Source organism: Pelodiscus sinensis, chromosome 15 (genome assembly GCF_049634645.1).
Source record: "Pelodiscus sinensis isolate JC-2024 chromosome 15, ASM4963464v1, whole genome shotgun sequence".
NCBI classification, from domain to species: domain Eukaryota; kingdom Metazoa; phylum Chordata; order Testudines; family Trionychidae; genus Pelodiscus; species Pelodiscus sinensis.
In genome coordinates, this window is record NC_134725.1 from 41,989,627 (window position 1) to 42,014,470 (window position 24,844).

General features: G+C 47.3%; 1 protein-coding gene across 1 annotated transcript in view; it reads left to right on the forward strand.

The window, feature by feature from the left end:
* ZNRF3 (zinc and ring finger 3) overlaps positions 1–14,697 on the forward strand; it is a 224,369-nt gene extending 209,672 nt beyond the window's left edge. Inside the window, exons 6-9 of the mRNA XM_075898926.1 lie at positions 6,020–6,187; positions 7,254–7,356; positions 9,063–10,805; positions 11,671–14,697. Of these exons, the coding sequence (XP_075755041.1) occupies positions 6,020–6,187; positions 7,254–7,356; positions 9,063–10,805; positions 11,671–11,714 (2,058 nt within the window). The 3' untranslated portion in view covers positions 11,715–14,697. The remainder of the gene's footprint in view (positions 1–6,019; positions 6,188–7,253; positions 7,357–9,062; positions 10,806–11,670) is intronic.
* The last annotated feature ends 10,147 nt before the right edge of the window (positions 14,698–24,844 follow it).

Genomic DNA, 24,844 nt, shown 5'->3' on the forward strand with positions numbered 1-24,844 from the left:
AATGCTTGGGATTCTTCCGTCCCAAGTGCAGGACTCTATACTTGTCCTTGTTGAACCTTATCAGATTTCTTGTGGCCCAATCCTCCAATTTGTCTAAGTCATTCTGTACCCTATCTCTGCCCTTAAGGTATCTACCTCTCCCCCCAGCTTAGAGTCATCCGCAAACTTGCTGAGGGTGCAATCCATCCCCTCATCCAGATCATTAATAAAGATATTGAACAAAACCAGTCCTAGAACCGAACCTTGGGGCACTCCGCTAGAAATCGACTGCCATCCTGACATCGAGCCGTTGATCACTACCCGCTGGGCCCGGCCTTCTAGCCATCTTTTTAGCCATCTTACCGTCCATTTATCCAATCCACAATCCCTTAACTTGCTGGCAAGAATATTGTGGGAGACCGTATCAAAAACCTTGCTAAAGTCAAGGTATATCACATCCACTGACTTCCCCATGTCCACCGAGCCAGTTACCTCATCATAGAAGCTAATCAGATTGGTCAGGCACAACTTGCCCTTTGTGAATCCATGCTGACTATTCCTGATCACTTCCCCTCTTCCAAGTGCCTCAATATGGATTCCTTAAGGATCCCTTCCATGATTTTTCCAGGAACCGAGGTAAGACTGACCGGCCTATAGTTCCCTGGATCATCCTTCTTCCCTTTTTTGAAGATGGGCACTACATTTGCCTTTTTCCAGTCATGCGGGATTTCTCCCAATCTCCACAACTTTTCAAAGATAATGGCCAAAGGCTCCACAATGACATTTGCCAACTCCCTCAGTACCCTCGGATGCACTAAGTCCGGACCCATGGATTTATGTACGTTTAGCTTTTCTAAATAGTTCCTAACCTGTTCTTTACCCACCACAGGTTGTCCATCTTCATCCCATCTTGCGTCACTTGGCGCAGAAGTCCAGGAGCCGACCTTGTCCTTGAATACAGAGGCAAAGAAAGCATTGAGTACTTCAGCTTTCCCCACATCCTCTGTCACTAGGTTACCTCCTTCATCCATTAGGGGCCGCACACCCTCTCTGATCACCTTCTTCTTGTTAACATGCCTGTAGAAACCTGTCTTGTTATCCTTCACATCCTTAGCCAGTCGCAATTCCATTTGCGCTTTCGCCTTCCTGATAACCCCCCGGCATTCTCGAGCTATACCTTTAAACTCCTCCTTGGTCATTTGTCCAAGTTTCCACTCTTTGTAAGCTTCCTTTTTGTGCTTAAGTTCACCAAGGATTTCCCCTGTAAGCCAATCCAGTCTCCTACCATGTTTGCCTCTCTTGCTACGCGTCGGGATGGTTTCTTTTTGTGCCTTCAATAAGGCTTCTTTAAAATACTGCCAGCTGTCCTGGACTCCTTTCCCCTTCATGTTAACATCCCAGGAGATTCTGCCCATCAGATCTCGGAGGGAGTCAAAATCTGCTTTTCTGAAGTCCAAGGTGTGTATTTTACTACTCTCTTTCCTTCCTTTGGTCAGGATCCTGAAATCTACCATCTCATGATCACTGCTTCCCAGGTTGTCACCCACCTCCACTTCCCCTATTAGTTCCTCCCTGTTTGTGAGCAGAAGGTCAAGCTGTTCATGGCCCCTGGTCGGATCCTTCAGCACTTGTGTCAAGAAGTTATCCCCAACATTCTCCAAAAACTTCCTGGATTGCCTGTGTACTGCCGTATTGGTTTCCCAGCAGATGTCAGGGTGATTAAAGTCCCCCACGAGAACCAGGGCCTGCGATCTAGAAGCTTCGCTCAGTTGTCCAAAGAAGGCCTCATCCACCTGATTCGGTTGCCTGAAGCAAACACCAACCACAACATCACTGCTGTTGTTTGCTCCTTTAAACTTAACCCATAGACTCTCAACAGGTTTTTCTCCCTCTTTATACTGGAGTTCAGAGCAATCGTAGTGCTCTCTTACATATAGCGCAACTCCTCCTCCTTTTCTCCCCTGCCTGTTCTTCCTGAACAGTCTGTACCCTTCCATGACAGCGCTCCAGTCATGCGAGTCATCCCACCAAGTCTCTGTTATCCCAATTAAATCATATTTCTTGGACTGGGCCAGGGCCTCCAGTTCTTCCTGTTTGTTGCCCAGGCTTCTCGCATTAGTGTACAAACACTTCAGGTAACCAGTTGATCATCCTATCTTCTCCATTCGAATCAGGGGTTCTCCTTTCTTGCCCCTTCCTCTTTGCATTTCTTCCCGGTATCTGACTTTCCCACTCCCCTCAGGGTTTTGGTCACCGTCCCCCAACGAACCTAGTTTAAAGCCCTCCTCACTAGGTTTGCAAGCCTGCCCGCGAAGATGCTCCTTCCTCTCTTCGTTAGGTGGATCCCATCTCTTCCTAACAATCCTTGCGCCCGGAACAAAGTCCCATGGTGGAAGAAACCAAAGCCCTCTCTGCAACACCACCTGCGCAACCACGCATTGACGTCCTCAATTCGACGATCCCTGTCCAGTCCTTTCCCTTCAACAGGGAGGATGGACGAGAATACCACTTGCGCTCCGAATTCTTGGATCCTTCTTCCTTCCCTTCTGCGGTTGGTCCTAGGCTCGTCTTTTCCCTGGTGGCAGCCTCCTGGGCATGTGGGGGGTTGGGGAGAACCTGGTCCTGCCCACTTACACTGGGTTCTGCGCAGGGCCCCAGGTAATGGTCACTAGCGGGGCTCCTGCCCTTGTCTCCATAGAATAGCAGCCCTTCCCTGCGCCACTTCCCCAACCAGTCCCACAGCACCATCTCCTGACCCACAAGATGAGAACTTCTCCCGGTTGTAGCCTTCAGTTCCCTTCCACTCTGCACTTGCCTCCTCTCCAGCCCATCCCTCCTCTCCTTCCCCTTCTTGACCTATGAGAAATCTTTATAGTGAGCCAACAGGCCCAGGTGTCCCATTAGCCTGCTGCTGCCGCAGGGCTCTGAATAAGTCCTTGGTGCCTAGTGGCTGGGCAACAGTCTCTGGCAGCCTATGGAGGGAACCTGCTCAGGGTGCAAGTATGGCTTGGTCCGGCACTGACTGTATCAGAAGACTTATTAGCAAAGTAAATAATACATTTACTTGTAAACCCTCTTCAGACCCAGACTAGACAATATGCTAACCCTAATTGTAGCTAGGTACACTTTTATCCTTCATTTTTTAAAAGTTAGGTTTAATTTCTTCTTTCAGTGCAAATTCCAGCACAGTCTTAACTGAGGAGCTACTGTGTTACCTCTGAAACCTCATATACTGTGAAAAATTCAGGTTTTGTTAGCTAGTTCAATACATTAGTATCAACTGTAATTATGAGAACTGTATGCTCCCCTTTTGCAGGAGCCAAAGCTGCAAAACAATCAAATCAAAGAACCAAATATCAGAAAGAACTAAACCTACCATGGAGGGAGACCAGAAGGGAATTGGAGATGGTGACAGTGAAAAGATAAGAAGTTGAACCCAATACACTATTCCAGGGCTACTCAACTTTGGAAGTTCCAGGGGCCACAGTGATACTCAGACAACATACCAAGGGCTGCATCTTAATCGTGGTTGCACATACATGCAAATATATATGCAAATATATGCAAATAGTTTCTTTAACAAAGACAGGCATGAATACAAAGATTAAGGCAAGACTATACACACACAGGCCCCATTTAAGTCAATTCTGCCGATATTAATAAAATGCAATATTTACCTGATTTCCACCCATATGACAGCACTTGTAATGAACAATGGCAGTTCAGGAATTTAACTACGAAAATGCATATCAACAGAAGACCATTATAGTGATGACTTTTTTGTTTTGGCTCCTGCAAACAAATGGGCCACGGCCCGTGGGCCACGTGTTGAATAGCCCTGCACTATATGATAAACAGCAGAAGTCTACATATGGGATGTGTGAGCTGAACCTATGAAAAGCATTCATGACTCTTACAGGCTTCAATATGTGTGTGTACGATAGCGGGAGATGTTCAAAATATGCATAAGTGCCTGGAAACCATTTAAGAGTTTTGCTGAGATGAAGTGCACACATCTACAATACTCTCCACTCTCCCCCCCCCCCCCCAAGAGAGACACACACAGAACCCACAAGTATGGGCCACCAGAGCTGGAACTGTAGCCATGGAGAGGCTGCCCCAGCAGGGACAGCCTCACCACACCTTGGTTCCACCTGGAGCACACGGTGGGGAGGCAGCTGCACACTGCATGGCTTGGCAAGCTGAACCATGTGTGGTTCCACCATACTTGGAACTGAGCCAGCTCCAGCCAGAGCACAATGGGGGCAGGGAAGCCACCGGCTGTGTGGTCCCGGCAGAGCCCACCTCCTCCACTCACTTTCCAGGCTGCAGGTTCAGCAGGAAACCGAGCAGTGAGCGCTGCTGCATGGCTCTGCAAATGAGAGTTGTGCCCACTAATTCCTGTACCAAGGCTGGCCCAGGGCAGATCCTTTAGAAGGGTATTTAACCTTGGTTCACTAATGCACCACATCCCTTACATTGTTCTAGCAGTTAGTGCCCCGATAGTTAAGTTCAGGCTGGAGATAAGGTATACATTTGCTTTACAGTAGCTTCAACTTCCAGCCACTGGATCCTGTTGTGACTTTGTGTGCTAGATTAAAAAGCTCTTTACTACCTAAAATTTTCTCCTCGTGGAAGTGCTTATAAACCACAGTAGTATTACCTTTTGTTTTTCTGGGTCAACCAGACAAATCTTCTTACTATCTTACCGTCTGAGGCAGGTTTTCCAGACCTCAGATCATTCTTGAAGCTCTTTCCTGACAGCTTTCCAATTTTTCAACATCGTTTTTCAAGAGTGGATCCTGGGCACTGTTTTCAATAATGGTTTCACTAATGCCCTATAATGAGGGCATATCTCCTTCCTGCTCTGAGTCCTCATTCTTCTTAGCCTCTGCATCCATCACACAGGGTCTCAGTTCAGTTGGTTATCCATTTTGATCCCAACTCCTCCTCAGTTCGTTGCTTTCCAGAATACACTTTTCTGTCCCGTACATGTAACCTACATTATGTCTTCCTAGATGCATGAACTTGTATCTTCTGAATTATAGCACATGTACTTTGAATTGAGCCCAACTTATCAAGGAATAGACACTGTGGGGTCTAAGTGGCCTGTGTCTGTCTGTGACTCTTAAGAGATGATCTGTAACATCATACCTCATTTCTGTTTCTATGGTATTTGGTTCCCCCTCTCCCCCCCCCCCCCAAAAAAAAACACAGAACAAAAATATGTCTTGAGCACTTGCGTTTTCTAATTGACAATTTTACTATTTCTAGCCACAGATAAATTCCTTCTTACTGTCTCTAACCCTTCTACCCAAAAATTTTTCCTTGGCACTTTTGACTTCCTTTATCAAATTCTATATTATAGTTACTGCTATCAGCTTCCTCATTTGCTAAATATGTATTTTTATTTTGTATTGTTGCTTTTACTCTTTCTCTTAGTTAGAATGGCTTTTTTAATTGAAGAAGATTTCTTCAGTGATTATAAAACTGTAGGTGTTTTGGGGATTTAGCAAAATACTGTATTCTGAAACAATTGCCAATTGTCATTTACATTTTTCTATTTATAAGTTTCTTCCCAATCAATTTATCTTTTCTCTTTTTTTTCTTTTCCAGTTTGGAAAACTAGTTCTCTTTAAGTGGTACATGTGTATGAAGGTTTTGCTTGGTTGTGTCATTTGTGGTTAGTTGTTTTTTTTACTGGCTAGACCTGTGTTCTGTCTGCACAGAAAATGTTTGGCCCAGTTAAGTTTATCCGCCCCTACTACATCTTGAAGCCACCTTGAATATTTTAAATAGAAAAGCGGGGTAAAAATATTTAAATAAATAAAATAAATAAATCAATGTTGTAGCACATGTCATTTCCAGGGTGTCTCCCACATAGGGAGAAGGCTAAATGGGATCTGCTTAGCTTAGGAGACTTGACAACCATCTTAGCCAGAGGGGATATGGTTTAGATGTTAATTATTAGGAACATTATTTCTCTGCTATTCCAATTGCCTCAGACCCTCAAGCAGCTACACTGTGGTTTCTACTGCAGAATTCCATGAACAGGCTTGCGGTGCAGGCCTTGGAAAAGATGGAAACCAGGAAGTTCAAGTTGAAAAATAAGGGTCACCGTGAAGGAAGCTGTGGAGCTCTGGACACACTCAGCAGCAGTTCAACCTCTGACTGTGCCATTTGCCTGGAGAAGTACATGGATGGGGAGGTAAAAGGAAACAGTTTGACTAATCTATCTGGCCAGTTTTGGCACAGTTGTCACCAGATGACTTTGGGAACTTCCTGTATTTACTCTGGTTCTATTTGGCTATGTCGTCATAATCTCACATTCTTATTTCATCCTTGGAACCTCGTACCCAAATCAGAAGCATTTTAAGGAGTGAAATAACTGGATACTTAGCCTAAAATGTTGTCTTGCACTTCATCCCAAAAAAAGGGGTTATGCAAAAGTCAGATGAATCAGGCTAAACTAGACCTACATTTAGATGGATTATCCCTTTGCTTTTATTTATATATGTATAATTAGCAAATATGTGCTACATGTGTATGTACAATCCAGTAAATACGTTTTGACCCCTACCACTTTATGTGAGGAAGGTTCACTGAATCATTTCTCACCTTATGGTGAAAATACTCTGGAAGAAACTTAAAGCTGCAGAAAGTGACATCTGATCCCTCAGCCTCCATCTGTGTTAGTGCCACAGTGACTTTGCTATGACTTTGATCAGAAGAAGTAAGGAAGGGAATAAATCCAAGTACAGCCCAAGGGAAAGAGGCTGTCTAAAATCTTAGGGAAGATGCTGAATATAAAAGGGAGATGATCCCCTTTTTAAGAAAAGTCTCCTCTGAAATAGAAATATACTCTGTCACACATCAAACAATAAAATACCTGGAGCAGGGATTCTGTGTTGCAACTGCACAAAAGTCAAGAATGCCCTGACTGTGGCCATTGGGAACACTGCCAGGCAAAGTACAAAACTGGCTAGAACTCTTGGGTCCTGCTGGAGCCTCAAAGGCAGGCTAGAGGCTTCTGAGAGAGGAGCTGCTTGAGACGACAGGATGTGACGGGGAAATGAGCCCAGTGTGGTTGCAGAGCATGGAGACACTAGCCCTGTATCTTTAGCTATGTGTGAACAGAGGCTTTTCCTCTGCTCTTCCAGCAAGGGGCTAGGAACTGACCTGATCTGTAGCTGAGCCAGAAGAATTAGGTTTGGGCTACAAGGTCTCATGCCTTCTAGGGAGAGTCTGTCAGCTTCCTTCTTTCTCTCCAACAGGAGCTGCGGGTGATTCCCTGCACTCATCGATTCCACAAGAAATGTGTGGATCCCTGGCTGCTGCAGCATCATACCTGCCCCCACTGCCGCCATAACATTATCGGTAAGTTGTGCCCCTGGAATGCACACACTCCTCTGTCCCCCCTCCCCCATAGGGCTGTTCCTAGATTTCTCTGCTGTCTGGATGGAGGGAAATGGTGTGTGTTTCTATATAGTCCTAGGGAAACCCCTTTGAGTGTCAGTTTGTATAGTAACACCATCCTGGGACTGCTTGCAAGGGTGACAGCAGGTAATAGAGGTTAGAGATGTCAACATCTGGACAACTGCACAATTAACCAATAAGCCTGGGCCAATTGGTTAATCTTGTTGACTACACACATCCCCACTCCCGCTTGTTGCTGCTGCTGCGTTAGAGGCAGTGAGGATAGGAGGCGGGAGCTTGTCCTTCCCACCTCACTCCTGCACTGCTGCCTCTGATAGAGAGTAAGCAGTGCAGAGGGTGAGGGGGTCGTGAGGTGCAAATACATGCAGGAAGCCGTCTTTCAAGCCATCTGCCTGTGCACATCGACTCATGCAAGCTGCTTCCCCCCCCACACACACACACTTGCTGCCTCCTATGAGATGAGGGGGGACAGGCAGTACCTGGTGCTGGGGGAGCTGGGTTAAAAGCCAGTTATCCCAGTACCAGTCCTGCAGCACTACCTGCTTCGTGCCCTCCTCCACTGCACGCTGCTGCCCTTATCAGGGGTGGGTGGGGCAAGGGAGGGAAGCCACCTCTGTTCGTAGGGAGAGACAGAGCTCCTTGCAGACAGAGGCTGCTCTGGCATCCCATGGAGCAGCCTCTGTCTTCAGCAAGCCTGGGCCCACAGAGGCTGGTCCCTGGCACCAGTCCCTGTCTGCGGGGCGCTTGCACTTCCTGTGGACAGGGGCTGCTGCCACTCCACAATGCTGCCTCTGATAGAGAGGCAGCAGTGTGGGGTCGCAGGTGGTTCCCCAGGAATGGGGCTGGAAGCACACTGGCCCCCAGGAGACTATTGAATAGTTGTGTAACACAGTTACACAACTATTCAGTTGCATGCTGTCTAACATCCCTAATAGACAGGGGTCGCCAAACTGCGGCGAGCCCTGCTTGCCAGCCGTGCTGTCCAGCGATCTGCACGTGTGCAGATCGCCCGAACCCGGCTTTTCTGGGTTGCAATCTACTCGCCTGTGGCAAGTAGATTGCATTATTTGTCGACCCTGCTAATAGAGGTCAGTTAAGGAAGTTTCTTGAAGTGACCCAATGTCCTAAACCAGCCAGAAGACATTCCATCCATAGCACGTGTCCTGGGCATGTGCCCACCAGAGGGCAGCATCTATCAGCCTGTGTAGAAGAGAAGCACAAATAAATTTCACCCACATTCATGGTGCTTTTATGGGTCAATATCAAGAAAAGCAAATGAATTAGAAGCAGCTGGTGTGTGGGAAGGAACTGTGAAATTTCTAGCTTCCTCTGTGCAACAGCAGGGAATGTGGCTTCTTCACTGATTTACAGCATTTGACATTTTAAGTAATTTGTTAGAAAAATGGGGAAGTGGAGCAGAGATCATGTTCCTAAGCCAGAGGGCTGGGAATGCTGAGCAGGAAGCATCTCTGCTTAGGCTAAAGTCACTGCACTTTCCCCCTTGACCAATAGATTCAGGGGTTATGAAGAACTTCTGGGCAGGTGTGTGGAGGTGTGTCACGTCTCTGCTGCAGACTGCAGCTGACTGAAACCCTCAGCAGAGTGGCTGCACCTCCAGGACATGGTTTTCTTTTCTCTCCATCCAGAACAAAAGAAGGGAAACCCAGGCCCAGTATGTTTGGAATCCACCAACCCAGTGCACAGCCCGCAGCAGAGGGTGATTCTGCCAGTTCATTATCCTGGCCGAGTGCACAGGACCAACCAGATAACTGCGTATCCCACCCAGACTAGCATGGACCCCCATGGAAATCCCATCACGGTGCTGACAGTGGACCGGCATGGTGAGCAGAGCCTGTACCCGGTGCAGTCCCCTGCTTACATACAAAGCTACCAGCCTGTTCACTTGGATCATGCCTTGAACACTCATCGCTGTGGCCTGGAGCACAGAGCATGCTCTCCAGCTCAGGCCTTCCGAAGGGCCAAATTCAATGGACGACACTTCTCCAAAGCAGCTTGTTTTTCTCAGTATGAGACCATGTACCAGCATTACTACTTCCAAGGCCTTAGCTACCCAGAGCAAGATGGACAGCCTCCGGCTGGCATCGCCTCCAAGGGTCCTTCCCGTGCCTTCCAGCCTGCTGGCGGCCTGCTCTTCCCTCCTGTGGTGCATGTTGTGCCCTCCTCCCACGCCGAGAGTGGCAGCACCTCCAGCTTCGGCTGCTATCATGGTCACCGCTCTGTGTGCAGTGGTTACTTGGCTGACTGCCCAGGCAGTGACAGTAGCAGCAGCAGTTCTGGGCAGTGCCACTGCTCCTCCAGTGATTCCATGGTTGACTGTACAGAGGTCAGCAACCAGGGGGTCTATGGGAGCTGCTCCACCTTCCGTAGTTCTCTCAGCAGTGACTATGACCCTTATATTTACCGCAGCAAGAGCCCCTGCTGTGGGGGTGATGCTGGTGGCACAAGCCCAAGGGCGATTCTGCTCCTGGAGGGCCCCCAGCAGGACGAGCCTCTGGCACATGGGCATGCCCTGGTGGGTGCTGACTGTCGGCCTGTGCCAGCTTCTTCCTCAGGGGATCAACTTTCTACCTGCAGCATGGAGATGAACTACAGCAGCAGCTCCTCCCTGGATCACAGGGATTCAAATGGCACTACCTCAGAGAGAGGCCTTGAGGGGACTCCCAGGGCTGCCTTGGATGTTAAAAGGAACTGGAAAGGTCCAGAAGCTGCAGGGCCTCTGATGGAGCAAGCATGTGCTTGCTGCTTTGAGCTCCAGCATGCTGCTCTGGAGCCCAGGAGTGGGACAACAGACTGTGGCGCTCTCTTCTTGGGCTCCCCGCTTTGGGGCGGGTGTGGCCCGAGCACAGAGCAGCAGCTGGGTAGCTCCCCAGGCCTGTACAGTGTTAGCTCAGACCGCTTGCATAGGACAGATGGGGTGAAATATGAGGGCTTGCCCTGCTGCTTCTATGAAGAGAAGCAGGTTGCTTGTGGTGGTGTGGGGAGCAGTGGAGGTGATGGCTGCTACTCAGAGGACTATGCCGTCAGTGTACAGTACGCACTTCCTGAGGAGGCCTTGCCAAGCTGCTATCATGGGGTGCATGACACGGGTCAGCGCATCCCCATCATTCCTGAGGACAGAGACTGCACACTAGTTCTGCCGCCAGAGCGCCAAGGGACCCCTGGTGGCTGTAGCTCCTGGGACAGGGCGCTGGACATGGATGCTCATCTACCCTGCCAAGGCCTGGAAGAGCTACAGGGGGAGCGGGAGGCCTGCTGCCGAGCAGTGTCCTTCCTACACCAGAGCTGCTCTCGGAAGGAAGGCACAAGGATGCTCTTTCACAGCCCTGCCCCGCGCTCCCAGGTGGCAGCAGCAACCGCAAGGGCTGCAGGTAAGAGTCAGTCTTGTCTTTTCTCATCTCAGAGCATGTGCCAGCTGCATGCATGTTCCCAGAGATGGGCTGCACACAACCCTTACAGCTCATGCCATGCAGAGTGGGGGCTGCTCCAGGTTGTCATCTACCTTTTTACAAAAACTGCCTACATTAGCCTCTCCTCAGAGAAGGGCCCCCTTTGCTCCTTCCATGGGTGGGGGTGTTAATGGGCCATCTAGCCATGTTCAGGGTGGCTTAGACACCGGGGGTGAAAACACAAGTGGCTGCTGGTACCTAATATACACTACGGATCCCACCACGTCCATGTCTTTAGAAGCTATGGGAGACTCAGGAAACTAGCCAGAGCAGAAAAGTCTGAAGTGCCATGTGTAGGGTAGGTGAGGAGACTGGTGCCGCCAAGGAGGATGAAAAGGAATGCTGGAAAGTCTGGCATAGCCTTGGAGGAGAAGCATGGAAGGGGAGGGAGATGCAGGCCTCTGCGATGCCTCAGAAACAAGGTTCCCTCTAAGTTTTTCCATCCTTGGGCAGAATAAATTTTGTTATGTGCACTGAGGAATATGCAGATGTGCACCACCACTAGAAACACACGCTGTCTGCTGTGTGCAGCTGTGGGCACTGTGCTAGTCAGCAAGGCAGCACCTGAATCTCTGCTGGGTGGCTGCCCAAGTGCTCAGCTTGCATGGAATGCTGCTCAGCAGTGAGTCTGGGCTGGTCACAGAGCAATTAGTGGCAGAGGGAGAATCATCACTTGGGCTTCTCCTTCTCCTTTACTTGCAGCAAGCGTGGGGGGAGACTCCTCCCCAGGCCTCTTTCTTGGATGTGCCTGAATTAGGTCTAAACATTGTTTTTTTTATCCCTTCAGGGTCTGGATCTTACCCGCTGGAAAGCAGCCAAATGGGCAACTAGATCTCACAAGACTGGGGAGCTTTTCATGAAGACTTCAAATTTTGCTGAACTTTCTTTCAGACTTTAGTAGCTTTGACAAACACACAAAAGTGGTAATGTAGAGAAGCCCCTACATCCATTCAGTCCAGCTGAATGGATCTTCCCCTCCATTCTTTGCCAGCTTCATGCCTCCTTCAGTCCATAAGGAGCAGCTCTGAGCTCTAGGGCAGGGATGGCCAACCCATTAAAGGCAAACAGCCACAATAGTTGGGAAAATCCCAGCTGCGTTTGGTTGGGGGGCAGGGGGAAAAGGACACTGCCCCTTTAAACAAAATTCTGGGTGACTTTTTGCCACATCAGACTCACATCGGCCGGCGCCATTTTCTCGGCATCATTTTGCTTCACCGTGCCAGACAGTGAGCCCAGGGAACTGGGGATCAGGCAGCCAGTTTTTAGGGGTGCAGAGGTGACTTTGCAAGCCACAGTTTAAGGGGGGAAGAGCCATGGGTTGGCCAGCCCTGCTCTAGGGCCACTTCTGTACTAGTGACAATACGATTCTTTAAATGTCTATTTTTTAAAAACCATGTTGCCAGTTCTTGCTGGCAGGTAACACTGCTGCATTACACAAGCCACAGAACATAGAGATGCCGATCTCTCCTGAAGCGAGAGAAAGCCTTTGAGCTCTGGGCTATACCTGCCTTAGAAAACAAGTCAGCACCCTGAGTCAGAATTAGTCGAAGTGGATACAAATGTGGAAGCAGCCCTTGCATGCTGCCCTGTCCTTCTGTTTGGCAAAGCTCAGTAGGAAGCAGGCTTCGGATTCTTGACTGGATAGGTGGAAGGTTGGGACACAGATGCAGGTTTGCCCATTTCTCACACTTCTAGAGATCTGCAGACAAGGCCTGCTTTCCTGCTGGTGTGTCCATGGGAGCCCATGTGGAATTCTAGGACATCTTGTACCTTCTGGCCTGAGGAGCAATAGGGAATAAGTGATATAGAAAGGCTGAGGGGAGGATAGCAGCTTCCCACAGGAACTTCCAGCCTTCCTACTGCAGTTCCTCAGGGGTTTGCAAGCCCAGGTGAGAGGCAGCACCACAGCAAGAGAAACGAGCACCTGCAGTGACATGTTGCTTGCATAGTGTCTTGTTTTGGTCAGTTGGGGAAATGCTTGCATGGGGGTAACTGGGTTGATTCCTTGGAGACGCATGTGGGTAATTGGCTTAGGGCTTTCCATCAACCAGCACACCATACATGTGTGGGGGATAGTGCCTGGAGCAAACTTGCTTTAGCCCTTGTCTCTATCAGAAAAGAGACTTTGACATAGCTGCCATAGACCACACCAGCTTACAAGTGTCTTGGACCCATCCAGTCTTGGCTTTCTTCATGCCTTGAGTCCAAAGAGCACAGTGGGGGAGTTTTGTTCCCATGAGAAAATGTATATCAGTTCTTTCCTGTGGAACTGTGGCTTCTAAATAAAGAGCCATAGCTGTCGTGCCATGACCCAAGGACACGGAATGCATCTTCCTGTCTGTTGGTGTCCTCACACAGTGTGGATGCTCTTAAAGGGACCCACAATGTAGGTCTTGTACAGTCTGGTTAGAAATGTTTTCATTGCATGGAAAATAAAAATGTGAAGTTTATTTTTACTGAACTATTGCCCTCTGTGGGACCAGAATTAGACTAATCATGAGAGCCAGGAAAAAGATTCTAATCAGTCTTGCTGGATGTCCTAGATGAATGAAAAAAGAACCAGAGCTTAAATAATTAAAAATAATTTGGAATTTTGCATTTCGCTTCCAATACTCTATGGGGTCCCAAAGAACACTAGAAAGGATAAATATGTGTAAGGGAACCCCCCGCCCCCCCCCCCCGTGGTCTCTAAATGAGTGACCTTCAGTGTAGCTTTTCAAAGACTGGGTGAATCTTCACAGGAGCTGTGCTATAAAATGAAAAACCATTACTACACATACGTGTATGTACAAAGATGCAGAAACCAAGCAATAGCTTCTCTGAGTACCAGTGGCTTATGGCGTGTTTGTGGAAATGAAGATATGAGTTTTTATCAAATTTTCCACTTTGAATTCACTCACCTTCCTCCTCCCCTTTCCTCCCCTCCCCCCAAGAAATGCACTAGAAGAGGTGTGGTCAGGATATGGTAGATGCACATCTTGGGTGTCCTGAGAAGCACCACATCTTGGCCATTGATACTTCGCACATTGTAAGTAGCAGACTGAGGTACAGTGCAAAGTGGATGATGAATGTCTTGGTTTATGTATTCCCATTCACATGGTCTCTCTCAAAAGACCTGGAAATGCCAACCAGTTATGACATGTCCTCTTGCAAGCCATTTTGTAGAGACATGTTCTCAGCCACTCCCATTTTTTATCTTGTTACGGCCTGCATTTGCTCATTTTTCCTGCTGAAAGCCCACAGGGGCAAATGTGTCTGCAATTACACACAGGCTGCTTAGCTGTGATACTGTTTTAAAACAAAAATGCCTTTCTATTGCTTATATCAAATGTTGTTCATGTGTTGGGCTCAGGAGGCACTATTTAAAATGTTTAATTAAAATTTATTCTGTAGCACTTAAAATGGTTTTGTATAAACTTTACTGTAAAGATTTGTAATAATATAGTCAAAGGGCTCTTTCTCCATTACCATTTTTTACTGTTTTAAAGGCTAGGAAACAATTTGTGTATATTCTGTATATGTATAGCAGCACATTTCATTTATGGAAAAATGTTCTCAGAATATTTATTTACTAATATATTTATCTTAAGCCATGTCTTATGTTGAGAGTGTGTGACCTTATTGGAATAATCATTGAAAATCACTAACATGAGGCCATGTAAATACATGATAATTGCACACAAAGATTTTACAATATTTGCCGACCAAAAATGATTTAAAGCACGTCATAGTTCTCTACAGTTTTGTAACAAAGTGTACAAAAGTCTGTTTAAAAAAACAAAACAAAAAGCAAAATACAGTTTTATCAAGTATGTTTTGAAAGTTGTTCTGGTGTTTTGTCAAGCTAGTTCAGCATTGTACCTCTAAAGACAATCCTAGAGCCTGCAAGTGAAATACTTTAAAATAAACTAAGTTTGCACAGGCCTTTTTTGAAAAGTTCTACTTGACCCATATGGAGATTGGTTTGGAGTATTACTCCTAGAAGCATGTTTCTCAGTAGAAGGGAGTGTAAATGCCTCTTTCCAAACTCTCTATCCTCCACAAAACGCTCCTAACAAAAATGCTTTTTTAGACTCACTTTTCATATGAGTAGCCCGAACCCTAACCCAATTATAACACCTATGAATTATTGTAAGTGAATAACAACTATTTTAATTGGATCACTGGGATGTGGATATGACTAGGTAAAATAAAAGCAGTCTTTTCAACTTTCCTCCATCTAACCCTCAATCACTGTTTGGTGCACCTATTCATGTGCCTTGGTTGGCATTAGATTTATAAATAAGCCCTTTGAAGCAAGAACAGTCACTCTACCTTTACTCTCAGTGCCTGGCATATTTTTGTGTATGCTACAGTAGATAGTTTTAGCTCTGGCACATACAGTTATAAAGCCAGCTTATAATAGAACAGTACAGGCAGTCCCCGGGTTACATGGATCCAACTTACATCGGATCCCTACTTACAAATGGGGTGAGGCAACCCCGCACTAGCTGCTTTTCCCCCCAGCAGACCAGGGAGACGCGAAGCTAGGCCCCCCCCCCCCCCCCCCAGCAGACCAGGGAGACGTGGAGTGGCTTTTCTCAGCAGACACCTCAGCTTGAGAATAAAGGACTGAGGGAAGTGAGGTGTGGGAGAATAAAACTGAGCTCTGGAGAAATGTTTGGCTAGAGTTTCCCCTACAATATGTACCAGTTCCGACTTACATACAAATTCAACTTAAGAACAAACCTACAGTCCCTATCTTGTACGTAACCCGGGGACTGCCTGTATACTGAAAACTGCAGTAATTCCAAAACTAAAAATAAAAGCTGAAGTGAGTGTTCTGCATCTGAGTTGGAAGCCAGTTTCTGCTGTTGTAGCTCTGTTCCCATTAACCATGCTGTCACTGACCTATTGGCCTAGCTCTTCAAAAAATGAGGCAAAGCATTTGGTCAAATATTGAGCCATGCCTCAATTTTCATAATCTCCACCATGCCCCCAGTACTTTGTGGTCTGATTACTTTTTTTTCTTTTTATTTATATGGCTAAAGAACCTTGTTCTGTTGGTTTTAATTTCTTTTGCAAAAAAGAACTGCTCTGAGCTCTACCTGGAAGTTCTCACTTTATCCCTGTGCTTTCTGACCTCAAAAGTTAGTAACTTTTCTTGCAGAACCATTAATCATTTGCTCTCTGATTTTTCATAACGACCTGCTCCTGATGCTTATTCAGCTTGTTCGATCTGCAGTGCTTACTTATGAGAGTCCTCTATCCCCCTTTGCTTGGGATGCAGGCTCAAGATAAGTTTCAAAGGGGTAGCCTTACATGGTGACAAGTTTGAGGGGTAGCCTTAGGTCCAGCCCACAAAAGCTTGTGCCCAAATAAATGTGTTAGTCTTTAAGGTGCCACAGGACTCCTGGTTGTTTAGGCTCTAGATAATTTCTGGAACGTGGGTTTAAAGAAGTTCCAAATCTCTTCCACATTCAGATTCTTGAGGTCTTTAGGCCAGTCCACTTCCTTAACTAATTCCTGAAAATTATTAGAATTTTCCCTTTTGAACAAAAGGACCCTAGTTGCAGACTTATTTTTGTTTAGTTGATTTAGCTGTAGTTAGGTTAAATTGAATTAACTCAAGATCACAGGAATCAAGGTTGTCCTCTATAACAAGTTCATTGAAGATGTTCTTACTGCTTACTAATACTAAATCTCAAATGACACGGGCACTTGTTGCTTGCTCTTTGGTAAGGAAATCTGCCAACTATCATAGACTCACAGAGCTGGAAGAGACCTCAGGAGTCAAGTCCAGCACCCTGCCCAAGGCAGAACCAATCCCAACTCAATCATTCCAGCCAGGGCTTTGTCAAGCCGAGACTTAAAAACCTCTAGGGATGGAGATTCCATCACCTCCCTAGGGAACCCATCCCAGTGCTTCACCACCCTCCTAGTGAAATAGTTTTTCCTAATATCCAACCTGGACCTCTCCCACCACAACTTGAGACCATTGCTCCTTGTTCTGCCATCTGTCACTACTGAGAACAGCCTCTCTCCATCCTCTTTGGAACCTCCCTTCCGGAAGTTGAAGGCTGCTATCAAATCCCCCCTCACTCTTCTCTTCTGCAGACTAAACAAGCCCAAATCCCTCAACCTTTCCTTGTAGGTCATGTGTTCCAGCTCCCTCATCAATTTGGTTGTCCTCCTCTGGATCCTCTCCAATGTGTCCACACCCTTTCTGTAGTGGGGGGCCCAGAACTGGACACAATACTCCACATGGGAGGAATGATCACTTCCCTAGATTTGCTGGCAATGCTCCTCCTAATGCACCCCAATATGCCATCGGCCTTCTTGGCTACAAGGGTGCCCTGTTGACTCATCTCCAGCTTCTCATCCACTGGAATCCCCAGCTCTTTTTCTGTCAAACTGCTACTTAGCCAGTCAGTCCCCAGCCTGTAACAATGCTTGGGATTCTTCCGTCCCAAAGGCAGGACTCTGCACTTGTCCTTGTTGGACCTCATCAGATTTCTTTTGGCCCAATCCTCTAATTTGTCTTGGTTAGTCTGGACCCTGTCGCCGCCCTCCAAAGTACCTACCTCTCCTTCTAGCATAGTGTCATGTGCAAACTTGCCAAAGGTGCTATCCATCCCCTCATCCACGTCATTATCAAAGATGTTGAACAATAAGGCCCCTCAACCTATCCTTGGGACACTTCTCTTGATACCAACCAGACATCGAGCCGTTGGTTGCTACCTGTTGGGCCTGACAATCTAGCCGGCTTTCTATCCACCTTACAGTCCATTTATCCAATCCATACTTCCTTAACTTGCTGGCAAGAATATTGTGGGAGACGGTATCAAAAGTTTTGCTAAAGTCAAGGTATATCACATCCACTGACTTTCCCATGTCTACCAAGCCAGTTACCTCGTCATAGAAGCTAATCAGATTGGTCAGGCATGACTTGCCCTTTGTGAATCCATGTTGACTTTTCCTGATCTCTTTCCTCTCTTCCATGTGCTTCAAAATGAATTCCTTGAGGATCCCCTCTAGGAATTTTCTGGGGACTGCACATTCAGCGTGCTGGCCAACCACTATTATTAGCAGTTGTACGCTAATCTGTAGCTGGGAAATTAGTTTCCCATAAGCACACAGTAGCATTAATTTAATTATAAATATTAATGATGTTTCTTGCTGTATCCATACTAGATCCTGGATATGATATAGACTTCCTGCCTCTTTTTAATCCAGTCCTTTTCAAACATTTGTACTGGTGATCTCGACTACACAGCAAGCCTCAGGGTATGACACCTCTTATGAATTGATAACACTTAAAATATTTAACACTATTATCAATTCTGGAGGTGAAGCATGTTTTGGGGTGGAAGCAAGTAACTTGCTACCCCTTTCACGTAACCAATCTTGGGACTCTCAAAGGTTTGCAACCCATAATTTATGAACCCCTCATTTAATTCAGTCCATCACTTATGATTTCTTTTCAGCAAAACAGGAATTACCATACAGTGCTTACTGGTGGGGGAATTCGGCACCGCTGCAAGGGCATATAGTTCATGCCCCAGATGGATTTCTTTGCTTCCCTGGGGGAGAAGAAAAGACTTTCTGAAGAGAAGCAAAGGGAAGCCTCAAAAGCAGTCGTGTGCCCCTCTGCAGTGGAGGTGTGGCATTTCAGCAGCCCAGAACCACTGCAGGCCGGAAGGGTAGGGGCACAGGGCTGGGGTGCTCCTGTACAGCACTAGGAGTAAATGCTAGTCCAGGCTCAGCTGGAGGCAAGGAAGGATGAATCACCTAGGGTCACACCCACCTCCCTTGGCTCCAGGAAGCACCACACACCTGCCCCACTTCCTACCCCGATCACTCCTCGGCCACAGGAGGTAAGGTAAGGGGTCACTGTATGGTAAGCAGCTCTCCTGTCTGCCATGACCCTCTCCACCAAGACCCCTGCATCCAGACCCCCCACACAGATCAACCCCCCTGCAGATGGACTCTCACCCTCTCTGAACCTTTCTTCACTCAACCCCCCCAGATCCCACAAAGCCCCCAGCACTTGGCCTCCGCCAGGACCCATACACCCGATCTGAGCCCCATTCCCTGACACTCACTCTCCACTGAGTTGCAACTGCCTACACCTGGCCTCCCCTATAGTGTCCCATCGTTCCTGCAGCCAGAACACTCCCAATAAACCACTGTGCATCCAGATCCCCCACACACCTAGACTTTCCCTAGTGTTACCAGCTCTCAAACCCTATCACCCCACCCTCAATCCCCCCCACAATGAGCCCCTCCACACTTGCATCCTGCTAAGCTGAGCCTGCCTGCTCACACATGATGTGGCAGCGCAGCATCCTGGAGTGTGTCCATCTCTGGCACTAGGCCATGGTTCCCTGCAGCCTCACTGCCAAGTCCATGGCCCAGGTGAAGCAAAAGAGGGGCTGCAGGGTGATTTCCCACCTCTGTGCAGCCAGTGGCCTATGCTCCCCAGCACTGTACTGGAGTCTCTGCATTTATTTATTGACAAAAAATTGCAGAATTTTTAAATAATATGCACAGAATTTTTATTTTTTGGGTGCAGAATTCCCTCAGGAGCAAATTCTGCTTTACCACCTTTACCTTTATTTGTGTCTGTCTTGCACATCATACAAATGTCACCACCTGGACTCTCGTTATAGCCATCATGTTTCTCCCTCTAATACCAAGTTCCACCTCCCGCACCAGGAACCTTAGTTCCTTCCCTTTGTTACACAGGCTCCTTGCATGAAGGACCTCTGTGTTGTTTCTCTGTGATGCCCCCCAGATTCCTTGCTCTGTTGACATTTACTGCCTCTAGTACCTATCTGCCTGGTGGTGGAGTTGGTACAAGCACAGTCTTTCCCCTCCCTGTCCATTCTCCTGCCCTCCATTGCTGCTTTCTCTTGCTGTATCCTCTTTTCCTTCGTTTTCCTGCTGATAAATCAGGCAGGGTGATTACATGCGCATCTCCCAGGCATTCCACCTGCCCCACAAAGTTCTAGGGTCAAGCTCTTTTAGCCAATGGTGCCAGCCTCCATTCCAGAAGTCAATTACCCTCCCTACTCAGGTGAAATGCATCCTATGTGAACAGACCGCTGTCCAGGAATGTCTCTGTGGCCAAACATCCCAGTGCACTCCTGACAGTATTCTTGCTGGACCATGTCTTGCCTTTACCCTCCTCCGCCTCCTTGAGGGGTGGGTGGACTCCTCTGGGAGGCCACTTCTTTAAACATCTTCCCTGGTCTGGGGTAGTCTTTGCTGTGTCCAGTCCAGCAAGAGCCAAGCAGCACCCACAGGCAGGGCAAATGGCCTGCTTGCCACATCCATCATGTGCACAGCTTTTTCTCCGCTGCAGCACATCCATCTCTTCTCCAGACCCACTACAGGGCCAGGCCTGCTCTGAGGAGGGAGGCTCCAGCTTTGTAGAGCTTCCTCTCGCTGGTGCTGGGTCCACTCTCAGGTCTTCACCCTTTTATTCATTGTGACTTCAGAGTCCACTAGCCTTACTGGCAATCTTCTGTGCATCCACCTATATGCCCCGGGTCTCTGAACCCTGGTTGTACCCATTGGCTCTTCCCCGGTTTTGTTGGGTATCTCTGTCACTCATCTCTGCCTCCTTTCCTTCCGGCTCCTGTAACTGCCGGCCTTTGCCTCTTGTCTCTCTGCAGTTTGGTAGCCCTAGGCCTCCACGTGTCTCTAACCAGACTCCCCATGGGACACTCCCCTCCCAGTTGTGGCTAACTCGGGCGTGAGAGAACCTACGGCCTGCAGGCCAGATCTGGCCCATTTCATCGAGCCCATAGCAAGTCTCTGCACCACTGGCCAAAAGCCTGGAGCCTGAGCGCCCCCTCCATAGCCCTGGAACTGTGGTTGCCAGCTGGCCTGCTTATCCCTGGGGCTCCTAGGTGGTGCATGATCAGTGAAGTGCCATGTGTTGTTGCTGCCCCCAGTGCCGCTCTGCCACTCCCTTTGGCAGGGCCAGTGGGTGCTGTGGAGGCAGTGTGCACTGCACAGAGCTGCCCAGATGCTCCACCTCAGAGTTGGGCATGGAGGCAGGACAGGAAGGGAACCTGCCTTAGTCCCATTGTGCTGTTGCTTGAAGTAAGTCCTGCATCCACGCCCCAGAGCCCATGCTCCCAGCCAGAGCCCACACCTCAACCGTCCAGCCTCCTCCTGCACTCCAGAGTCCTTGGTCCCAGCCTGGAGCTGCCTCCTGCATCTTAGCCTCTCCCCCTCAGCCCAGAGCCCAATCCTGCACCCGGAACCCATAATTTCTGGCCACCATTCTGGAGCCTAGGGGAAGCCTATGGCCTCTGCACCTCCTCTCCCCATGAAGCTGTGTGTCGCTCCTGACTGATATTTTTCTGTGGGTCCACAGCACCAATAGAAAAAAGGCTCCCCAGCTGGCTAGTCAGTGAGACCGCATAAGAACGGCCGTACTGGGTCAGACCAAAGGTCCATCTATCCCAGTATACTGTCTACCGACATTGGCCAGCACCAGGTGCCCCAGAGAGGGTGGACCGAAGACAATGATCAAGCGATTTGTCTCCTGCCATCCATCTCCAGCCTCTGACAAACAGAGGCCAAGGACACCATTTTATCCCCTGGCTAATAGCCTTTTATGGACCTAACCTCCATGAAATTATCTAGCTTCTCTTTAAACTCTGTTCTAGTCCTAGCCTTCATCGCCTCCTCTGGCAAGGAGTTCCACAGGTTGACTACACGCTGTGTGAAGAAGAACTTTCACTTATTTGTTTTAAACCTTACTTTTGTACCAGAGAATGAGTCCCACCAGCCTCTTGGTATCCAGTGAGACCAGTCTCAGCAGCTGTCCTTGTATCGAGCTATGGCCTGGATTTGCATACCAAAGTCATCCTCCATTTGTGGGGGAGGGGGCACTAGGTTGCAGTAGCCATTGTTTCTGTAAATGTTACATACAAGCTGTCTGAGCACCAGAGCCATGTGTAAATCCCCAACTAGTGCCAGCCCACCTAGCCTACTATTTCCAGCGCTCTGACCCCACCACATGCAGCTCCTACCCTAAACTTCATCCAGCCCTCCCCAAGTCAAGCACCTGCAACACTCACCCAGCAATCCCAGACACTCACCAGCACCTTCTTACCTGCCCCAACACCAACGGACACCAAGATTTGTGCAGTTTCTTGTTCCATTACACCATTGCTTACAACAAAATAACATTGGCTGCAGTGGCAATACAATTCATATTACAATAAATGTCTTAGAAGAGTAGCCATGTTAGTCTGTAACTTTAAAAATGAGCGTGCAATCTATGCTAATTTAAATTAAAATCTTTCTTTTCTTATGCTGTGAAGAATATTTCTTTTTCTCCAAAATAAAAGCATCTTTTCCTGCTATGCAATCCTAGAACCATAGAACACTAGAACTGGAAGGTCATTGAGAGGCCATGTCCCCTGTTACCATGGCAGGACCAAGCACTGTCTAGATCATCCCTGACAGGTGTCTGTGCAACCTGTTCTTCAATATCTCCACTGATAGAAACTCCACAACCCCTATAGGCAATTTATTCCAGTGTTTAACCACCCTGACAGGAAGTTTGTCAAACTTAATGTCAAACCTAAACCTCCCTTGCTGCCGTTTAAGCTCATTGCTTCTTGTCCAATCATCAGAGGCCTAGGAGAACAATTTGTCTGCCTCCTCCTTGTGACACCATTTTAGATACCTGAAAACCACTATCATGTCCCCTCTCGGTCTTCTCTTTTCCAAACTAAACAAGCCCAATTCTTTCAGCCTTCCTTCATCGCTCATGTTCTCTAGACCTTTAATCATTCTTGCTGCTCTTCTCTGGACCTTCTCCAATTTCTCCACATCTTTCTTGAAATGTGGTACCCAGAACTGGACACAAGACTCCAACTGAGGTCTAATCAGTGCAGAGTAGAGTGGAAGAATGACTTCTGGTGTCTTGCTCACAGTGTTCCTGTTCATGCAGCCCAGAATCATGTTTGCTTTTTTTTGCCACAGTGTCACACTGTTGACTCATATTTAGCTTGTGATCCACTCTGACCCCTAGATCCCTTTCTTCAGTGCTCCTTCCTAGACAGTCGCTTCCCATTCTGTATGTATGAAACTGATTGTTCCTTCCTAAGTGGAGCAGTTTGCATGTGTTCTTATTAAACTTCATGCTATTGACCTAAGACCATTTCTCCAGTTTGTCCCGATCATTTAGAATTATGACCCTGTCCTCCAAGCACTTGCAGCCCCTCCCAGCTTGGTATCATCTGCAAACTTAATAAACGTCTATTCTATGCCAATATCTAAATTGTTGATGAAGATGTTGGGGATGTTCGAGCCTGTTGCCTTATTTTTTAAAAACAGATACTCTAAAAATATGACTGTGGATAACATGTTACACATTCTTATCTATATATATATATGAGAGAGTTTGTCTGCGTATGTGTCTGTCCTTGGCTACGTCTAAACTACATCCCTCTGTCGGCAGAGGGATGTAAATTAGACATATCGAAAGTGCAAATGAAGCTGGGATTTAAATATCCTGTGCTTCATTTGTATAATGGTAGCCGTTGCTTTTTTTTTGAAACAGGACTTTTTGAAAAAATACCCAGCAGGTTAGACAGGGCATTTTCGACAGAAATGTCCCATTTTGAAAGATCCTATACTCCTTTCAAAACAGGGCATTTCTGTCAAAAATGCCCTGTCTAAACTGCAGACCAGGGAGACTCTGAGCAAAGTGGCGGAGGACCTGGGCCGGACCTGCGGCGCTGATCTGGAAGCGCCGCGGGTCCGGCCCTGGTCCTCCGCCGCTTTGCTCCCCGTCTCCCTGGTCTGCTGGCTCCCCAGCAGACCAGGGAGATGGGGAGCAACTTTTCTCTCCCCGGAGGAGGTGGGCGGCGGGACCAGGCGTCCCGCCGCTCCAGTCCTCCGGGGCGAGAAAATCCCCGTTCGTAACTGTGGATCCGACATAAGTCGGATCCGCGTAACTCGGGGACTGCCTGTATACCCAAAATTAAAAAACACAGTAAGAGACCCAAAGAAGTGCCACCGTGGCTTCTCAACAAGTAAAAGAAGCAGTAATAGATAAAAAGGCATCTTTTAAAAAGTGGAAATCAAACCCTAGTTAGGAAAATAGAAAAGACCATAAACTTTGCCAAATTAAGTGTAAAAATATAATAAGAAAAGCCAAAAAGGAGTCTGAAGAACATCTAGCCAAAAACTCAAAAAGTAATAACAAAATGTTTTAAGTCCATCAGAAGAAGGAAGCCTGCTAAACAACCAGTGGGGCCTTTGGATGATTGAGATGGTAAAAGAGCACTCGAAGATGATGATGCGGAGAAGCTAAATGAATTCTTTGCTTCAGTCTTCACAGCTGAGGATATTGGGGAGATTCCCAAACCTGAGCCATTCTTTTTAGGTGACGACTTCTGAGGAATTTTCTTAGTTTGAGGTGTCATTAGAGGAGGTTTTGGAACAAATTGATAAACTGAACAGAAACAAATCACTGGGACCAGATGGCATTCAGCCAAATTGCAGAATTATTAACTGTTGTTTGTAACCTATCCTTTAAATCAGCTTCTATACCCTATGACTAGAAGATAGCTAACATGACGCCAATATTTAAAAAGGGCTCTAGAGGCGATCCTGGCAATTACAGACCAGTAAATCTAACATCAGTACCAGGCAAATTAGTTGAAACTATAGTAAAGAATAAAATTGTCAGATGCACAGATGAACATCATTTGTTGTGGAAAAGTCACCATGGTTTCTGTAAAGGGAAATCATGCCTCATCAATCTACTATGGTTCTTTGAGGGGGTCAACAAACATGTGGTCAAGGGGGATCCAGTAGATATAGTGTACTTAAATTCCAGAAAACCTTTGACAAGTCCCTCACCAAAGGCTCTGAAGCAAAGTAAGTTGTCATGGGGTAAGAGGGAAGATCCTTTCATGGAAGATCCTGGTTAAAAGACAGGAAAC